General features: G+C 42.2%; 1 protein-coding gene across 1 annotated transcript in view; it reads left to right on the top strand.

The window, feature by feature from the left end:
* Positions 1 to 11571, top strand: part of ALG13 (ALG13 UDP-N-acetylglucosaminyltransferase subunit) — a 77111-nt gene extending 65540 nt beyond the window's left edge. Inside the window, exons 27-29 of the mRNA XM_032228528.1 lie at positions 3454 to 3494; positions 5221 to 5407; positions 11288 to 11571. Of these exons, the coding sequence (XP_032084419.1) occupies positions 3454 to 3494; positions 5221 to 5407; positions 11288 to 11571 (512 nt within the window). The remainder of the gene's footprint in view (positions 1 to 3453; positions 3495 to 5220; positions 5408 to 11287) is intronic.
* Positions 11572 to 20216: the final 8645 nt, after the last annotated feature.

Here is a 20216-nt window from a genome sequence, read left to right as displayed (position 1 = left end):
GGAGGAGAAGTGAGGAGGAGGGGGGTGAAGAGAGGGAAAGAGGAAAGGGGAAAGGAGGGGAGAAAAGAAGTAAGGGAGGGGAATTAAAAGTAAGAGAGAGGGTAAGAAGGAGGAGAAGAGGGGAGGAAGAGAGGGGAAGAAGAAAGGAGGAAGGAAAGGAGGAAAGAAGAAGGCAGAGAAGGGCGATTGAGAAGAGAGAAGGAGCAAAGTTGTTGCAAAATAAGATGGAGGCATGAGGTGGCAATAAAGTGACCCAAATTGTATTCTATATATTTGTAAGAAAATAACGATAAAGATTAACGACGAATAGATAAATGTTAAAAGCAATTATAACAATGTATATTTGTGAATGAATTTGCCGGAGAAAAATAAAAAACTTTATTTTTAAAAAAGAAAGTCAAAAGTTGCACTCACATGAGGTCCTCACTTAAAAATCCACACACTCCTTGCTTAAAAACAGCCTGCTCACGTGATATCACACTGTATGACCATGTCTCTTAGCAATGGCGGTTCCGATCCCAATTGCCATTGTCTGCTGAGGACTACCTGCATAGGGTGGGTCAGGAATTGGCTGTAATCAAAATAAACTGGAAGCCAGCGACAGGGCTATCTACTTGCCTCAATTCTATATTTGCAAAGAGAATGTATGTCGTATTAGATTTTTAAAAGGATATAACAGTATTGGCCATGCTTTGAAATGCTGATGTTAATAAATATAAGTTGAATAACAGGGTAGGAAGGGACCTTGGAGGTCTTCAAGTCTGACCTCCTGCTTAGGCAGGAAACCCAAAGATTTCAGACCAATAGTTGTCCAATCTCTCCTAAGTATAATTTGCAAGTAGAAAGTATGTTGTGTGTTGTATTAGGTTTTTAAAAAGGTATAACAGTATTAACCATGCTTTGAAATGTGGATGTTAATAGGTATAGCATTAATTGGATTTTACATTCAAAACTTAATAAGCAGCTGCAAATTACTGTGCAACAAAGGTTTCTGTTTTTAGCTCAATATTTAATGCTGAAGTTTCCACTAGATTGTGCCTTATTGTTGCTTGTGCATGTTGCAAAAGAAACAGCAAGTGCACAAAAAGCAAAATAGGCAACAACAGCTTAAAAAGGAAAACGGGCTATTCACTTTGCAGCTTCTCTCTTGTGCTTCTGCTAATTTGTGGTGTTACATAAACATTTAGGACAGGGAGTTCTAATGTTCAATGGTTTAAAAGTAAAGTATACAATAGAAAAGGTGAAATAGATTGCAGAAGGATAACTCAATAATAATTGTATTTTTTCCCATGCTGTGCTCTGTTCTAACAGTTGGCATATAATTTTTGTGAGAAGTCGAGCTGGGAAATTAGGTGTTTTAGTTGTTTTTCCAGGTGTTATGCACCTTCTTTTTTTGTTTTTATTCCTTGATAGTCTATACCCGTAATGGCGAACTTATGGCATACGTGCCACAGGTGGCACACGGAGCCATTTGTTAAGGCACATGAAGCATAGCCCTGTTAGCTCCAGTGAGCATGTGTGCACTGGCCAGCTGGCTTTGGCCTTCATTTTGGGCCATTTTTCGCCCTTCAGAGGCTTCCCAGCGCACAAACCGGAGGTTCGGGAACAGACTTCTGGTTTGCTCATTGGGCCATTTTTCACCCTCCGGAGGCTCCAGGCAGGTTTCTGGAGGGCATCCCGGGGGGAGGGGAGCCACTTTTGCCCTCTCCAGGCTCCTAGAAAGCCTCTGGAGCCTGGGGAGGGCGAATAACAGGTCCATTGCGCAAACCGGAAGTGCATTCCCAAACTTCCTGTTTGCACAGAAATCTGGGTGAGGGTGAGGGTCATATGCGCATCCACAGGGGGTCACACACATAGAATTATGGGTATGGGCACGCCTGTGCATGATCCCCCTGTGTTCTCCTTGCTTTTGGCATGCGATGAGAAAAAGGTTAGCCATCACAGCTCTATACGTTCCAGATTTTGGTTCATCTGATGTCATGGGTACCTCTCCTACTGGTAGTCCTTGGTTTACAACCGTTCTGAAAAAAGTGATTTATGGCTGGTGCTCACACTTGCAACCTTTGCAGCATCCCCATGTCATGTGAGCAAAATTTGGTTGCTTGACAACTGGCATTTGCAGCATCCCAGGGTCACGAGAACTCAGTTTGCGACCTCAGCAAACCTCTGACCAGCAAAGTCAATGGGGAAGCTGGATTCACTTAATGGCTGCATGATTCACTTAGCAACTGCAGAGATTAACTCAACAATTGTGGCAAAATTGGGTGTGACTTACTTAACAGCTGTCTTGCTTATCAGCCAGAATTCTGGTTGCAATTGGGGTTGTTATCAACTGCAGTAATTCACTTAACAACCATGGCAAAAATAGTTGCAAAATCAGGCATGCCTTGGTTAGCAAGGGAAATTTTGATCCCAGTCGGGGTCATAAGTCAAGGACTGCCTGTATTTGTAGGTACAGCTGAAAAACCATCACAGTGCTCTCTCCCAATGCAGAATTAATCAAACTAACAGATTTTTCTAAAATTGACTTTCTTTTCATAACTGCAATTGTTTAATAAACTAATATTTAAATGCTAACTACCGTATTTTTTAGAATATAAGACGCTGTGAAGTATAGGAAGTATTTAGCCTTTGTGGAGGAAAACGAGGGGGGGCGGAATCTGCCTCTGGGTCCCAGCAATTTGCCTCCTTGCAACCAACAGCAAACAGTACAGATGATATACACTGTTTGTGGTGTTACATTTCAGAATATACTTGTACAGATGCTGTTAAAATTGATGTGGCTTTCTGGAAGTATACATTATTCTCTGCTATTTAAAAGAAGATGCAATAGCACTGGGCCTCTTCAGTTCAAGAATTTATTTTAAAAAGCTTCATTTTGTTAAGCTGTCTAGAACAATAATAAAGCAGTCTTTAAAAAATAAGTCTAATAATTTGAACATTCTATAGGCATTTATAGTTATTGACTTACCTCCTTGCAGCAAACAGCCTATTTCAGTTTAGCCTGATTAGCACAAGAAAAAAAAATCTGCCTCTGCCTCCCAGCAATTTTTCTCCTTAAAAAGCCCATTTCACTAATTTCAGTTTCAGCATGGGCCTCCTGATGATCAGCTGTTTCAGGCTGCGAGATTGCCATAGCCTATTGCCGCCTCCGCAAGCCCCATTTTCCCATTTGCTGCAAGGAGGTAAATTGCTGGGAGGCAGAGGCCAAAGGGTAGGGGACGGTGTGTGGGCGTGGCTACATTTGGTGTGTAAGACACACCCAAATGTTCAACCTCTTTTTGGGGTGGGGGTGGGGGAAGTGCATCTTATACTCTTAAAAATACGGTATGTGGGAGAAAATATCTGTAAAGTCATTTTATATGAACTGGTGAACAAACATAAGAAAAATGCAAATATTCACACCTTCTAGGATGCAAATGAAATGTAGTGACCAAGTTCTTTTCTTTTTAGATCCAAAGGTTTTGCAGTATTATTTTAATTTGGGCCTGCAGGTAGGTGCTCTATACAAGTCTAGTGGTACAACCACCTTTTTGAGAGTGGGGTGTCATTCTTTGGGAGACACAGATGTTTTTCAAAATTTTCTGAAGTCTTACAGGGAATCCTTTGCTTGAAGTTTACACAAGACCTGGCGCTTTTCTTAAAATATTGTAAATATATTGCTTTTATCCATGCTGGCTTCCTAAGCTGCTTCTTTCTAACTAGGTAAATATTTGAGGGATGCTGACAAGTAGATTATAAGAGAAGCAGCATTGATGGGTATGACAAGAGTGATATTACTTTCTTAAAGCATACCCACTTTCTTTTTTTGTTAATGTTTACAAAAAAAATAGAATCCCATTCTTCTTCTGTATTAGTTGTCTCTTGACTAAGGCACAGAAAAATAATTTCTGCTCCATTGTAAAGATCATTGTTGTTTTAACCATTTAGTTGTGTCCAATTCTTGCCGGCTTTGTAGCCTCTTCTTTCAGTTGTAGCACAGCTTCACACTTTGTAGCACAGCTTCTTTCAGTTGTTGGATGGCATTTTTGTATCAGATTTGCAATAGCACTTCAATAGTATTTAGACTTCTACACCACTCCCCAGTGCTGTACAGCTCTCTCTAAGCGGTTCACAGAGTCAGCACATTGCCGCACAACAATCTGGGTCCTCATTTTACCCACCTCGGAAGGATGGGAGGCTGGATCAGTCCTGAGCCGGTCAGGATCAAACTCCTGACAGACTTAGCCTGCAATATTGCATTCTAACCACCGTGCCACCCTGGTGGTTATTATAAGTAACTAGCTGATAACTGGGTTTTGCCCAGGTATTTATAGATGTTGGCATGTTGTGTCTTACAGGGAGCCATTGAGAGGAGCTTTTGTTCCCTGTACTCCTATGCCCATCTTCCCTGCCTTCTCCCTTCCCCCTCCCATGCGTTCCTCTTTCCTGCCCTGTTTACGATCCTGCCACTTTGCCCCAAATCCATCAGGTGCTTCCCCATTGGACCACTGGAGGACGAACATCACGGCTAGCTTTTCAGAGGAAGCTGCAAAGGAACTGACCTCACAAACAATTGCCATTTTAGGATGCCACACTTGCTCTCCTTAACGGGCCAGGTGTTCCAGAGTTATGCTGGAACACACAGACACACCACACACACATCCATACCAGAGGTGTCTCCCTCCCCCCCTGACCCCCAGTATTTCTTTCCAGAGGGTAAGTCATCTGTGTACCAAGTTTGGTTGGAATTGCTTGAGGTGCTCCAGAGTTATACTGGAACGAACGAACATACATACATACATACATGCATGCATGCATGCATGCATACATACATACATACATACATACATACTATATGCATACATTTTTATACAGAGAGAGGAGATACTGTAAGTAAACATTTTCTAAAGAGCAAATAGCTCAATTGCAGGAGTTCCTGTAACCTTACTTTTTCTATCTCAAATAAATCTTGCTAAAGAGAAGAAAATTCAGGGAAAGAATTAGGTTTTAGATAGCCACTAGAGATTGACCACACTTTAGCACAAAGATTCGGGTTAATGGTCTGCTGACTAGGGTTAAGCTGTATTTTACCCTCGATCCAGTGTCTTGTGTAAAACAGTTGATTTATGCAGGGCACTTCTTAAGTAGATCTAAGCAGGCAGATTTTACCAGAGGCTTTCTCAGTCTGGGCAGCAGTAGCTCACCTATTTAAAATTTTCTTGCCTTGAATTGTGCTAGTATTACCACCAGACCTGCTGGAACCCCGTGATGTATGTGCAGCAAACACCGTCACCACCGCCTCACGTGGAAACCTACCAGACTTATTCAGAGCAAGTCTCTGTGGTGGATTCATCAGCGCCTCTGCCTTACAACGACGTAGAGAGGAACGATCCACGTCAGATGCCTGCAGACTCCTCATCAACCGGTTGGTCTCCCTGTATTTTAAGTTTAAGAAGGTTGAGTTGAGTTTCACCAAGTTAAATTTGGCACAGCAAATTGAACTGCTAGGTTGGCAAGAACTGGGTCTCGAACCTGAGCCACCGGATTTCCAGCCAACAAGCTCAGCCTCTTAACCAGTGGTTGGTTCCTACCGGTTCGGACCAGTTTGGCTGAACCGGTAGTGGTTTGGAGGCCTGGGTCGCTGGAACTGGCAGTGACCCAGGTCTGTCCCACCCACCCCGAATCGGTTCTCCTGGTGCCGCTGTAGGTGCCACCATCTTGTTTTTCACATTTTTTATTGCACTGCGCATGCACGCACAGTGTGCCCATGAGCGAACCAGCAGTAGTGCCTACTGGGACCCACCCCTGCTCTTAACCACTGAGTCACTGTACCGCCCTGAATAACTTAAAGTGATAAACATATTTAGCTCAATTCCTGATGACTTGTTCAGGACATAGTTATGTAACAAGAGGGAAATAATTTGTTGTTTCCTTTTTTTGTCTGTGTAGTCTCTAATTGTGGGATTCACCTGTTGTAAATATAGGTGGCCCTTGACTTGTTTGTTTATGACTATTCAAGCAAAGCCAGTGGGGAAGCGAGATTCATTTAATGACTGCAGTGATACACTTAATAACTGTGGCAAGAAAGGCATGGCAGATTGGGGCAAATCTCACTTGACAACCGTCTCCTTTAGCCACAGAAATTTTGGGCTCAATTATGGTCATAAGTCGAGGACTACCTGTACTTCTCCGTTTTTAAATATCAGTCAGATATTCAAAAGAAGATTGAGCTTCTACCTGCTCTAGGCCAGGCAAATAAGTAAGCTTCTCAGTTATCCTGAGTTTTAGATTATAGATTCCTTCAATAATTCATTTATAAATCTGCCACTTTCCAATTTTAATAATGCTGCTTTCCAGACTTTGCAGTAATGCTAACATATTTTCTCCCTGAGGAGCATGGACGGGAAAAAAGACAGCTGTGGTGAAAAATAGCATTTTTCTTTCTGATAAGAAAAATGAACCGTTCCCTTTGCTGCCAGGAGATATTCCTTGAAGCTGCTCTGAGATTTTAATTTTGTTTTGTTTTCTTAAAAAACAAAAAAACCTCAAGAAAAGCAATTCTGTGGCAGAACATGTGACACACAGCTCATCATGGAAAGGTTCCTCTCTAGCGCATATTCAGTTCACACTAAACACTGTTGGAACATAGATTTATTCAGTCATTGGGATCGCTGAATTAAGTATTTGCTTTGCAGTTATGGCATTCCAGGAATGGAATTTCATGCTTCAACCTGAGTAACTGCGACAATAATTTGCTTTCTGTTTTTGCTATGTGTGGTCCCATACAATGTGTGCTGTGGAAGAGATGAGTTTATATTGTTGTTGTTAGTTGCAAAGTCATGTCCAACCTATCGTGACCCCATGGACAACGTTCCTCCAGGCCTTCCTGCCTTCTACCATCCTCTGGAGTCCATTGAAGCTCACGCCAACTCCATCCAACCACCTCATTCTCTGTCATACCCTTCTTCTTTTGCCCTCAATCATTCCCAGCATTAGGCTCTTCTCCAGTGAGTCGTTCCTTCTTCATTAGGTGGCCAAAGTCAATCAATCAATCTTTATTAATTAGCCCTTGGGCCATATCAAAATACCAAGTTCCAGAGACAAAAACTACAATTTAAAATGAGAATGAAATAAACCACAATTTAAAATACAATTTAAAATATAATCAGAATAGAGTGCAATAATTTAAGATACAAATTAAATATGCTTGAAATTATATTTGATTTTGATTTTTGATTTTATTGTATTTCTATGCCACCCTATTCCCAGAGGGACTCAGGGCGGCTCACAAACCAAGTCAGGGGGAGGATACAAACAGGAAAAAAGACACGGACAAAACAACACCACAATTTAAAAACAATCAACAGCCACACCATTCGAGCGGGGACAGGAACTCATCAGCCACAGGCCTGTCGGAACAGCCAGGTTTTAAGGGCTTTGCGGAAAGCCTGGAGGGTGGTGAGGGTCCGAATCTCCACGGGGAGCTCGTTCCAGAGGGCCGGAGCAGCCACAGAGAAGGCCCTCCTCTGGGTGGTAGCCAATCGGCATTGGCCAGTGGATGGAATTCGGAGGAGGCCTAATCTGTGAGATCTAATCGGTCTGTTGGAGGTAATTGGCAGCAGGCGGTCTATCAAGTACTCAGGTCCAATACCATGAAGGGCTTTATAAGTGACAACTAGCACCTTGAAGCGTATCCGAAGACCAATCGGCAGCCAGTGCAGCTCACGGAGGATAGGTGTGACGTGGGTGTACCAAGGTCCACCCACGATCGCTCACGCGGCTGCATTCTGGACAAGCTGAAGTCTCCGAATGCTCTTCAAGAATTGCCCCATGTAGAGCACATTGCAGTAGTCCAGTCTTGAGGTCACAAGGGCAATATTATGTCACCCCTATGTCTGCTCCGTCAAATGGTCTTTCCCACAATCTACCACGTTCTGCTGCACCAACTTTGTCTTTATTTCCATCAACTTTACAGTAAATTTGGCAATCCATTTCACCAACTGCAAATTAGTACCTAACAAACAATGTTGCAAAAAGTGCTCTTTAGACTTAGGGGTGCTGGTATAAAAGATCCTACCCAACTGGTGTTCCCTCAAATCTGAGTACAGGGGCAATCAAAAATTACATGGGACATTGTTTCAACTTCCCCCGTCCCACATAAACAGACTCTTTCATTTGCAGGGATCCCCTTATACCTTCCCCCAAAGCCTGTTTGTTTGAAGTTGGTCCAATCTCAATTTGGGAAAAAAATCTCCTTATGACAGGAGATAAAGGCAAAGTTAAATATTTTTCTTTTTAAAAAATTTGTTTGTTTACTGATAACCAGGGGCAAACTTTTGCTGCTGTCACCTGTGCAATGTCTGATTGTGCACTTATGTCCTTAAATCTCTGTGCAATCCAAGTTCTGATCTGCCTAAGATCGTGCTGCTGCCAGTTTAAAGGAATACCAAAGCTTGATCCCTGCTTCAAAATTCTCGATAACCAATTATTTTTATTACTTGAGATAATCTGCTCCATTAGCGCTGTCTTTACTAACCTCCCTTCCTCCATCTTGATTATTCTTAGCCAGTAATAAATGGTCTTCAACATGGCCTTTGTGCCAATCGCATGTACTCCCAATTCTGCCCTCACTAGGCATGCTGGGGTTCCAGGGGTCACTGCCAAGATTCTCCTATAACAATCTAATTAAATATAGCAATTTCTTTTCTTTTCCCATGGCCTCTAATTTAGCCCATAAAATTTGTCTATTGTATCGAAGGCAGCCTTCAGGTCTATAAATGCCACATACAGTGTTTTTTTTCCAAAACTTAAACTTTGTTATTAGATGGTCCAATACAAAACAACTGTCCATAGTAGATCTTCCACTCCTGAAGCCTGTCTGTTCTTCAGCTACAATGTTATCTCTCTTTATGTAATCTTCTAATTTATGAAGCAAATACTTAGCATAAATTTTTGCTGAAATATCGATTAGACTAATTAACCAGAAGTTATCTGAGTTATCTCTAGAGCCTTTTTTATGTAGTGGAATAATTATTGATGTGCGCCAACTAGCAGGAATTTGCCCTGTTCTATTAATAAAAGTAAAGAGACCCGACAGGACAGGCACCCACCAGGTTATATTTTCTTTAAATAACAATGCTGAGAGCGCATCCTGTCCTGGAGCTTTGTCTGACTTCAGGGAAGAGATTAAACGCCTCACCTCCATGATTGACACTTCCACCCACTGGGGTAAGGCTTTATATCCCTGTTTCAGGCTCAGAGAAGATATCACATCATCGGAACTTTCTGCTACTGCTGGAGTGGCCAAATGCCTCTCCCAACTTATTGCAGTAATATTTGGGCCACATTGATTTTCTATCTTTAATAATTTTTGAGACCCCCAACCAGAAGAGAGTGGATGATGCCAGCTTTGCTGCCTGTTCTAAGCCAGCCCATAAATTATCAGTATAAGAGGCTTTTTTCTTCTTCAGTAGCTGCTTATATTTCTGCCTCATGGCCAAAGTCTTTGAGTCTCCTCTTCAGGATCTGGCCTTCTAAAGAGCAGTCAGAGTTGATCTCCTCTACGACTGACCTTTCTGTGTTGACCATCTGGTGATGTCCATGTGTAGTCATCTCTTGGGTTGTTGGAAAAGAGAGGTTGCTATGACCATCATATTCTCTTGACAAAATCCTATCAGCCTGTGCCCTGCTTCGTTTTCTACTCCAAGGCTAAACTTTCCTGCTATTCCTGTTATCTTTTGGCTTCCTACTTTAGCATTCCAATCCCCCGTGATGATAAGGACATCAAATTTTTGGTGTTGTTTCTATAAGGTGCTGTAGGGCTTCATAGAACTGGTCAATTTCACCCTGTTCAGCACCAGTGGTTGGGGCATAGACTTGGACTGCTGTGATGTTGAATGGATTGTAGTTTTATGTATTTACCTAAAATTGGCATTCTTGCAAATTGCAATATGTACTGTACATGTAGTCCTTGACTTTGTCCCCAACTGAGCACAACATTTCCATTGCTGAGTCAGATATGTGCCATTTTACAACCTGTCTTGCCCCCGTTGTTAAATGATTCACTGTAGTTCTTAACTAACTAACACGGTTGTTAGGTGGGGATGAAGAAAATGGAGGTCTCGACACATCTGTACATCAGGTTTAATTCAGTGGTTCTCATTCTGTGGTCTGTGGATCCCTGGGGGCAGGGGTCGGTTGATTCAGGTTTTACTACTGGTTCAGAACCTGCGCACAACATCAATGCACTCTCGTTTCACCCGCACCAGACACATGCCAGACACACATGCACTGTTCAATGTAAATTGCTTCTTGTGCATGTGCAGAACAATTTATAGTGAACTGTGCATGTGCAGTCACTAAAAACCAAAATGTTGGTGGCCTAGCAGTGGTGAGGGAATTGGTTTGGGGGCATGGCAGGCCTGGGTCACTGCTGGTTCTACAACCCAGGCCTGAATTCTACTACCAGTTCAGCTGAACTGGGCCGAACCGGGAGCAACCCACCTCTGCCTGGGGGTCCAGGATATCATCACAGAGGGTCCATGAAGGCTTGAAGAAATGTTATTGTCAACTTGTAAAACGTTTCCATGACTACTATCAAGTTGACATAGAAAAGTGGAGGAAAGGGAGGAGAATTCCATGCATACCTTTGGTTAGAGTCAGGTCTCATATTCCTACAGCTGGCATGTGAAATGCACATGGTCATAGCCTGCTGTAGCACCTTGTTGGTGGATGTGATTTATGACACAGACAGAAGGGAGGGGATACAGTGGTAAAGTTCAAATGCAATTAAGCAAAAATCAGTTTTACTCCACAGAAGAACATGCCAAAATATTGATCCTAATGAATGAATGGATTTCTTTTGGACTTTGTCTCGAGGTTCATAAATTAATTAGGTCATTCTTTGGAAACTTCACAGAGAGCTGATGATGATTTTAATCTTTTTTGGGAGGGTCTGGGCCATGGTCCGTGGCCACAAAAGGTATTTAAAGGGGATCCCTGGTGAAGAAAAGGTTCAGAACCATTGATTTAATTGATTCTGTTCTGTAGGAAAGCAATGCAAGCCATGGTTTAATTCAGTGGCCTAAGATTTAGTTCTTTAAAACCATACCTTTACTGAGATCAATAAAGGATAAATAGAATTAGGTTCAATGAGGTCAATTAAGCAACTCTAAACGTTGCTTTACAATTAATTACCAGTCCGATAGTTAGAACACTGTCCAGGACCTTAACATTTAATTATTTAAAGGTTCAAGAAATGCACCCTCTGCTGATCTTTTATGTGCAATGTTTTCCCCTTTTTCAGATGCCTTGGCCGTCCCAGAATCCTCTTCACCACCTTCTGGAACCATTTATTACCCTGTGGGAACAGACACATACACCCCGCCTCCTGTGCCAGGGTACGAATCCTGCGTCTCATTTGTGCCTGCGTACCACTGCGTCGGTTCTTGGTATCCAGTCAATGCGTCTTATGGAAGCACAGCCCGAATCCATAACAGTGTTAACAATGTTAATCCCAGCCATTTCCATCAGGTTAACTATGTCACCTCATCCAATCCACAACCACATTTTGTAGCTCAAAGCATGTAGATTCACAAGGATCCAGTATGGGAGCCTTCCCCTACTTGGAAGTATAATTCCCAGAATGCCGTGGCACACCCAACTGCCTAGAAGGTAAATTAAACCAACAGTTTTCAACCTTGGCAACTTTTAAGACTTGTGGCCTTGAAGTCCCAGAATTTCCCAGCCAGCACATGAATTCTGGGAATTGAAATCCACAAGTCTTAAAAGAGGCCAAGGTTGGAGACACCTAAAGGTTACCCATAACTTTTCCTGATTTTACATTGGTTGGTTCATTTCTTGTCCTGCTGCCATACTGTTCCATTTGCTAATCGTGTTGTGGTTTATTTTATTTTTCTTGTTTTGTTTCAATGTTGATTTATACCTGCACTAGAGGACAGGTGCACTCTTTAGCATTTAAGTACCATGGACAATGCAGTGAAGTTAAATTTCCATTGGATATTGCTGCATTAACAGAGCATCTAATGCATTCAGAGGATTTTCGTTTAAGTTATTGGCATTTTCCGCATCACAATAATAATGTTAAGTCATTAGCTAAATAGATTTACTCTGCAATGCTATTCTTTATCAGTTTTCATGACTATTGACTCTAGGGAGTCATTTCCTCTTTAATACAAAGGCAACAACAGTGGAAAAGAACATTTGATATTACAAATGTGGACCATTTAACATTGCTGATTCCACTTGTAACACAGTATGTTTGGTTTAAAAGACAAACTGTTGACTGTTTTCTTTAGTCTGGGCTTCTGAAAGTGAAGACTTAGGCCTACTCAGGCCTACTATTTTTGTTGTCAGAATTCTGTCTGTAAAAACAATTTGCACAAATGGGGATAAAATTGTGGGGGAGGGTTAGAAATTTGGCACCAAGAGCACTAAATAAATGTAAAAAGCACAAAGGCTTGTCTGGTCGTCCTTTGTTTGAGTGAATGAAATGGAATCAAAGATATCCCAACATCCCAACTGCCAGGCTGGATATTGACACTTCAAGTTACACCAGGTCAGAAATAGAAACATCACCAGAAAAATTGTGGAACTGTTTCAAATTCCTTCAATAAGACCACACTTGGAATTCTACATCCAGTTTTGGTCACAGCAAAGATGTTGAGACTTTAGAAAGAGTGCAGAGAAGAGCAATAAAGATGATTAGAGGACTAGAGGCTAAAACATGATGAACAGTTGCAGGGACTGGGTAGGTCTTGTCTAATGAGGAGAACTAGGGATGAGATGATAAGTGTTCTAATATTTGAGGGGCTGTCACAGAAAAGAGAGCAATCAACTTACTGTATTTTCAGACTATAAGATGCACTGGAGTATAAGATGCACCATGATTTTGAAAAGTTAAATTTTTTTAAAAAAGTTTTTGCACTCTGCAGGCCTCCCAAAACCTCTTCACGCCTTGTTTTTGGGGAAAAAAAGTGCATGCAGAGGCTTTGGGAGGCTTGCAGAGTGTTCCCCGGGGGTTCATATTTTACTAATAGCATTTTAGCCACTGAGCCACTCATGTATTGCTACATGGCTAGGTACTTAAAATTTAAAAATTGACATGGAATAAATTCTAGCTTCAGGATTCAGATTCTAAACAGAACATGCAGAGACAATGTTTTCTCGTCAGATGGAGCCTCCAGCCAGGGAGACTTCTATCACCCCAAATGCACACACAATGCAGGTTAACAGTCATTTTATCTAAATGCTGGTGGCTAAATGTTATTTTACAGCACCTGGACCCAGTTTAAAAGGTTTTGATTGTGAATTAAATAAATGTGGGTTGAAGGTTCCAAAGAATAAGAGCTACTCTTTTACTTTGTTAAAGCTGGCTGGGGGATTCTAGGAGTTGAAGTCCACACATCTTCAAGAGGCTGAGGTTGAGAAACACTGCTGCATTGCTTGTCTAATAAGACTAGTTCTGTATTTCATGAAAGTTAGAAAAATTAATCAGTTGAACAACAAGGTTTTTAAGAGATTAGACAGCCATGTTTCTAAAATTGTATAAAGTTTCTTGGTTGAGCAAAGGGATGGCTTAGAAGATCTCCAAGGTTCCTTCCAACTCTGTTATTCTGTTAGATCTGTGACGGTGATCCTATGGCACGCATGCCACAGGTGGTGAACGGAGCCATCTCTGAGGGCATGTGAGCTGTTGCCCTTGGTCAGCTGTAGCGCATGTGTGTCCACCAGCCAGCTCATTTTCAGCCTTTGAAGGGCTATGGAGGGCTGGGGGAGGCAGTTTAAGAGCCAAGGTGGCGCAGTGGTTAAATGCAGCACTGCAGGCTACTGCTAGATCAGCAGTTCAGCGGTTCAAATCTCACCGGCTCAGGGTTGACTCAGCCTTCCATCCTTCCGAGGTGGGTAAAATGAGGACCCAGATTGTTGGGGGCAATATGCTGACTCTCTGTAAACCGCTTAGAGAGGGCTGAAAGCCCTATGAAGCGGTATATAAGTCTACTGCTATTGCTATTTAGGAAAGGGTTAGGGTTAGCTTGGGGAGGGCAAAAAACAAACCTACTGGGTTACTGGACAGTGGTGGGTTCCGGATCCTGGTGCAACTGGTATGGTGCAACAGGACTGGGCGTCTACCATATGAATGCGCACAGTGCGTGCTCACATGTGCACAGCATGCATATGCATACTTACCACCCACAACCCTCTGTGACACCTCTGCGATGCTTTGTGACACCTCCATGATGCTCCAGCTGCTCGGCAGAGCGTCGTGCAGATGCCGTACATGGGCGCAGAAGCCCCAAAAACCTCAAATACGAGTACAGAGCGCAGGTGGGCCCTCCAGAGCACTGTACCAGAACGGTACCTGGTGCTCCCTGCAGGCACCAGTATGTCCATACCGGTCATAACCCACCACTGCTCCTGGAAGTTCAGAAACTGGCCGTTTCTGGCTTCCAAAGTGCCGCCAGGGGAGGCTGTTTTCACTCTCCCCAAGTTTTAGTAGGGCAGGGAGGGGGTCATGCATGCATGCGCAGAGGGAGGGGCAGCATGGTCATGCACGCATGCATGGTGGGAAGTGGGGGGGGCATTTCACACATGCTTGCTTTCAGCACCTGAGCCAAAAAAGGTTAGCCATCAATGTGTTAGCTGTTCAGCTGCAATTTACTGCTTTATAAATTGGGTTTATTCCAGCAAATATTTGGTTTTCTACAAAAGAGCCCTTCTGTTAGGCAAGGGTGATGACTCATAAATCTGGATGAAAAAATCTTGGGTTTTTGGACATACGGTGCATTAGCGTATGTTGACAAGTGAATTCCCAGCTGTACCGATTTATGCAAGCTTATACTGGAATTGCACGTTGCACGAGGTGTGCAGTTGCTGCTAAAAGATGCATTGCTCTGGATACAGAATCTAGGAGCTGATTACATCAGCTGCTTGTGATGATTGGATTTTCCTTTCCCAAAGTCCTTGGAGATGAGACAATAGAGACTGAAACAGAAGTGAAGCATGGAAGCCTTCCAAATTGGAAAGAGAAGAGCTTTTTTGCCTGGGGAAGCACCCATTTGCTTAATAGGAGCTTTTTATGTCCAGGAATTTGTAGGAAGAAGCAGCTGGATTTAAAGTGGAATGGAAAATTATGGCATTCCTATCTCATGGCTATTCCTATTCAGAGCCCTTTCTTTGTAAGGTGTTCTCAAGTGAAGAATCTCCTCTACCAGTATAGTGTGATTCTTGCACAGAGATTGCCCCTAAAAATAATACATCCAGTTAGGGAGGTCAGAAAGCAAATACAGGTACTCCTTGACTTACAACAGTTCATTTTGTCACCATTTGTTGTGCTCTGTCGGTGCCCTGCGGAGCTGGCAGCAGGGTCGGACAATGAGGACATTGGGGAAGAACTTGGGCCAATTCTGGCATCTGGGGAAGGCTCGGATGAGGGTTTTGTGTCAGAGGCAGAAAGGGGGCCATCTGGTAGTTATGTGCTGCCTCCGGAGCCTCCAGAGTCTGACATCAGCAGGCAGAGGAACAGGGGGAGCCTGTTCCCAGTGCGCGCATGTACAGAGCTGCCAGAAGGCAAGAACAGTTAAGACAAAAGGGGTGACTTGGGAGTAAGGCTTAGAGGTGAATGGCCCCTCCCATAAGACATAAAAGAGGAGCAAATGGACGTGGGCCTTTGCAGGAAGCAATTTTGTTCATTCTGGTCCGTTTAAAGTCTGAAACTCTGTTTTGACTCTGTGCTCCATTTGGCCTTGCAAAACTAATTGGCAATTAGGTCTCTGGCAGCCTTTCAAGGGAGATAAAGGTGGGTGCTTATCAGCTTTACCCTGAAAGACTGTGGCAGACTTCTGTCGGACTTTTTACAGACTGGCTGTGAATCATTACGGGCTGTGAATGAACATAACTCAGCCATTTAAATAAAAAGAGGGTTTGGGGGATTAAGGGTGTGATTTTTACTGTCTCAGGAAGCCTAGGTCAGAGCACCATTCATAGTTACAACGGTACTGAAAAAGTGACTTATGACCATTTTTCACACATATGACTGTTGCAGCAATCCCGTGGCCACATCAGACGCTTGGCAACTGGTTCATATTTGTGACAGTTGCAGCATCCCAGGATCATGGGATCCCCTTTGGTGACCTTCTGACAAAGTCCATGGGGAAACCAGATTCACTTAACAACTGTGCTACTAACTTAACAACTACGGTGAGTCACTTAACAACTGTGACAAGAAAGGTTGTAAAATGGGGCCAAACTCACTTAACACATACCTTTCCTAACAACAGAAATTTTGGGCTCAATTGGGTCCTGAGTCGAAGAGTACCTTTACTGAGGTGTAGAATCATATATTTTTTTAAAAGGTAGGTACAAGATAAAGATGATCTGAATGAGGAAATGCCGAGCAGAAACATTCTAGCTGCAGTAGCAACAAGGAGGATCAATTTTACAGAATTGGGCAATTTCCTCTATGGCGTTCTGTCTCAGCTGAATTGCTGGCTTGAAGTGGCCTATTTTGTTATGCAGCTGCTTAAACTGAAGAGCCATAGTTACTCAGGCTCCCTAGCCCCATTAATTAAGGTTTATAAAACTAAGGTTACCCTTATGCTCTTGTATGGAGCAGAGGTTTGGGATCCATACTCAACCACAGTACCTAGAACAAACACAGTCCCAGCACTTGAGATGTATTTTGGGTGTAGATCCAAGAACATCTGCTGCAACAGTTAGAGCTGAATTGGGAATTCATACAATTCATGCACTATCCAAAATTAGAGCATGTAACTACTGGTGCAAAGTCAATGAAATGGAGACTGATAGACTCCCCAAGTTATGTCTACTAGAGCAAATAAAATTGCAATATCAAATCTCCTGGATCATCAAATTAACAAGTTTTGTAAGAAGCTGTGTCCTTCCTGTCTCTTGCAACAGGAGAACAACTCAAAGAAAGAGCTGCCCTAAGAATTAAGGATATAGAAGAACACAATGATATAGCTATCCTTAGTAAGGTGGGCAACCTGAAATGGCTGAGCAAATACAAACATACTTTTCAAGTAGACAGCTATTTGAAGTTACAACTGCCAAAGCATCTTAGGGAGATATTTATGTGAGCGAGATTCAAGCAGCTTGACACAATAGTCAGATATGGGAGATTCCACTCTATACCCTACAATAAGCGTCTCTGCATTTGCGGAGCAGCAGAGGTAGAAGACTTGGCTCGCATCCTATTGGATTGTTGCTTGTATAAGGGAGTTGGTCTATATACCAAATGGATAATCCATTGGGATTCCCATATCAAAACAACTTACTTTATGTGCAGCCAGAACCAGAAAATAACATTTAACACAGCACAGTACTTAAAACAAAATGGTTTGGTTGAGATCTGCATATGTGCGACTGATTGGGGTAGATTGCAGGGGTGACACCAAAATATAATTTTATCGTATTTTATCGATATCTTAAATGATTGTATTCTATTCCAATTTCATACACACAAGGTGTGTATTTTATTCCAATTCCATGTTAAATCGTATTTTATTCCAATTTCATTTTAAATTGTATTTTATCAAATTCAGTTTTAAATTGTTTTTAGCCAATTTGTTTCTGGAACTTTGCACTTTGATATGGCCCAAGAGCTAATCAATAAAGATTCAATGTCACATTCCAAAATAAATTGATCTCCACAATGTCCCACAGGGTCCCTTTGACTCACCTTTGTAGATATATTACCTAGAGTATGATTTAAATAACTGTTAGTTTTAACAGAATAGCAGAGTTGGAAGGGACCCTGGAAGTCTTCTAGTCCAACCCCTTGCGCAATCAGGTTGAACCTACATCATTTGGGACAAATGGCTACCCAAACTCTTGAAAAAGTAAAAAAGAGACCAAAAAAAGAGGCTTTCAAATTTTTGGACAAGCCGGTAAGATTCAAAGTATAGGAATTTCAGGAGTGTCAATCTCCACAAAGATTCAACCCATCTCCCAAATGTACATAGTGCCCAAAATTGTGGAAACCATTTGGGAAATTTGTACAGTATTTTTGAGGTCTGGTGGCTAATAACACCACTTTTTTTGGAGTAGTATCATAAAATTATATATCAATGGAAAGATAATTTAATCAAGAATGTAATGTAGTAACTTTTATGAAGGATTTATTAGAATAGCAGTTATAAAGAAGAGAAGTGAAACACGTAGAAAAAATGAGATATACAAAAATTATCACCATAAAAAAAATGAGATATATAAAAATTATCACCATGTCAGTTAATACTTAGCTGAGTAACCTTTAGCATGAATTATGGCCTTGCAATGTCTTCCCATGGAGTGAACCAAGTTTTTTAGTTCTGCAGTTGTTATAATGTATAATCAAGATTGAATGATTGCTTCTATTATATGGGTTTTATTGCTGGCTATATTTGGCTTTAACTTTTCATATAATACAGATAATTGAACAAACTTTTTGCATTCGATTCTTGATTAAATTATATTTCCATTGATATATAACTTTATTTGGTATTTGGTATTTATTCGATTTGTAAGCCGCCCTATTCCCCGAAGGGACTCAGGGCGGCTGAACAAAAACCAGGGGAAGGGGAAAAACAAATACAGAAAGTAAGACAAACAGGACAGTGATACAACAATTTAAAAAAGCACAGCAAATTCGAGTAGGGGGGGGGACTCAACCCCAGGCTTGCTGGGATAGCCAGGCCTTAACGGCTGTCCGGAAGGCCTGAATGGTGGCAAGGGTCCGAATCTCCATGGGGAGCTCGTTCCAAAGGGCTGGAGCAGCCACAGAGAAGGCCCTCCTCCGGGTGATTGGCCGGCAGATGGAATTTGGAGGAGGCCTAATCTGTGGGATATGGTACTATCTGAAAAAAGGGGTGTTACTAGCCATCAAACCTCAAAAATACACTTGTCCCAAAAGGTTTCCACAATTTTGGCCACTACTGTATATACTGAAACACTGAATGTACCAGGAGTTCTTTGGGTTGGCACCATTGCTGCTGAGCATTTAATTTTCCTAAGTCCTGTAAAATACACATCTCTCAAATGGCTGAGTTGCTATTTTGTTGATGTTGTTTCAAATAAAGCCAGTTAATGCTGCTGAGACATTGGATCTTAATATTACAATTACTAGGTTTGTCTTATAGCATCCAGGATGCTGAAATGAATACCAAAGGAATTAGCCATAATCCAACACCAGGAAAAGGATAAGAATTTTCAGACTCTATTGCCAATAGTCCTAGAAAGAATTTGAGGTGAGATCCATCAATTATTTCCTGTCTGGAATGCAGGGGTGTGTAAAATTCAAAGAGATCGCAATAGAAATAGCATTTAGACTTATATGCCGCTTCACAGTGCTTTACAGCCACCTCTAAGCAATTGACCGAGGGAGCACCTTGCTCCCAACAATCTGGGTCCTCATTTTATCGACTTAGAAAGGATGGAAGGCTGAGTCAACCTTGAGCCAGTCAGGATCGAACTCCTGACAGTCGGCAGAATTAGCCTGCAAATACTGCATTCTAACCACTGCATCACCTCGGCTCATTTGATGTGCTTTTATTGCATACTTGCTCAAGACTATTTAGTTCATAGAAAAATCCCTGGGACAGTTTTATAGGTGAATTGGAGAACGTGACTAGTACAAGGTGAAAAGAGGGTGATGTGAAGATGGGGCATGTGTGTAGTGTGTGTGTGTATACACCAGTGGTGGGTTTCAAAATTTTTTAGAACTTCTTCTGTAGGTGTGGCCAGCTTTGTGGGAATGGCTTGCCGGCCATATGACTGGGTGGGCGTGGCTTGCTGACCATGTGACCGGGTGGGCATGGCTTGCCAGCCATGTGACGGTGGGCATGGCCAACTTGTAAAATGTGGTGAAAATCACTTAACAACGCTCTTGCTTAGCAACCAAAATATTGGCTCAGAAACTCTGGCATTTGAAGCACGCAAGTCTTAAAGCTATCAAGTTACATGACCCTTGCACCCCTAACCCTTTAGAAAAAAAAACCCAGGGGTGTTCAAATTTGATAGCTTTAAGACTTATGGACTTCAACTCCCAGAATTCCTCCTCTCACTCTTCATCTTGATGATGTGCGGACGGGCAGGGGGAGGGAGCTGGAACCGCTTCTAAACGGCACGGTAGATTTGTGGAACCTCTTCTATAGAAGAGGTTAGAACTGGCAAGAACCCAGCCCTGGTATACACTCATGTGCACCAGACCCTATACA

This window comes from Thamnophis elegans, chromosome 12 (assembly GCF_009769535.1).
Source record: "Thamnophis elegans isolate rThaEle1 chromosome 12, rThaEle1.pri, whole genome shotgun sequence".
Lineage (NCBI taxonomy): Eukaryota > Metazoa > Chordata > Lepidosauria > Squamata > Colubridae > Thamnophis > Thamnophis elegans.
The sequence above is the reverse complement of the archived record's forward strand: the minus strand, read 5'-3'. Positions and strand labels throughout refer to the sequence as shown.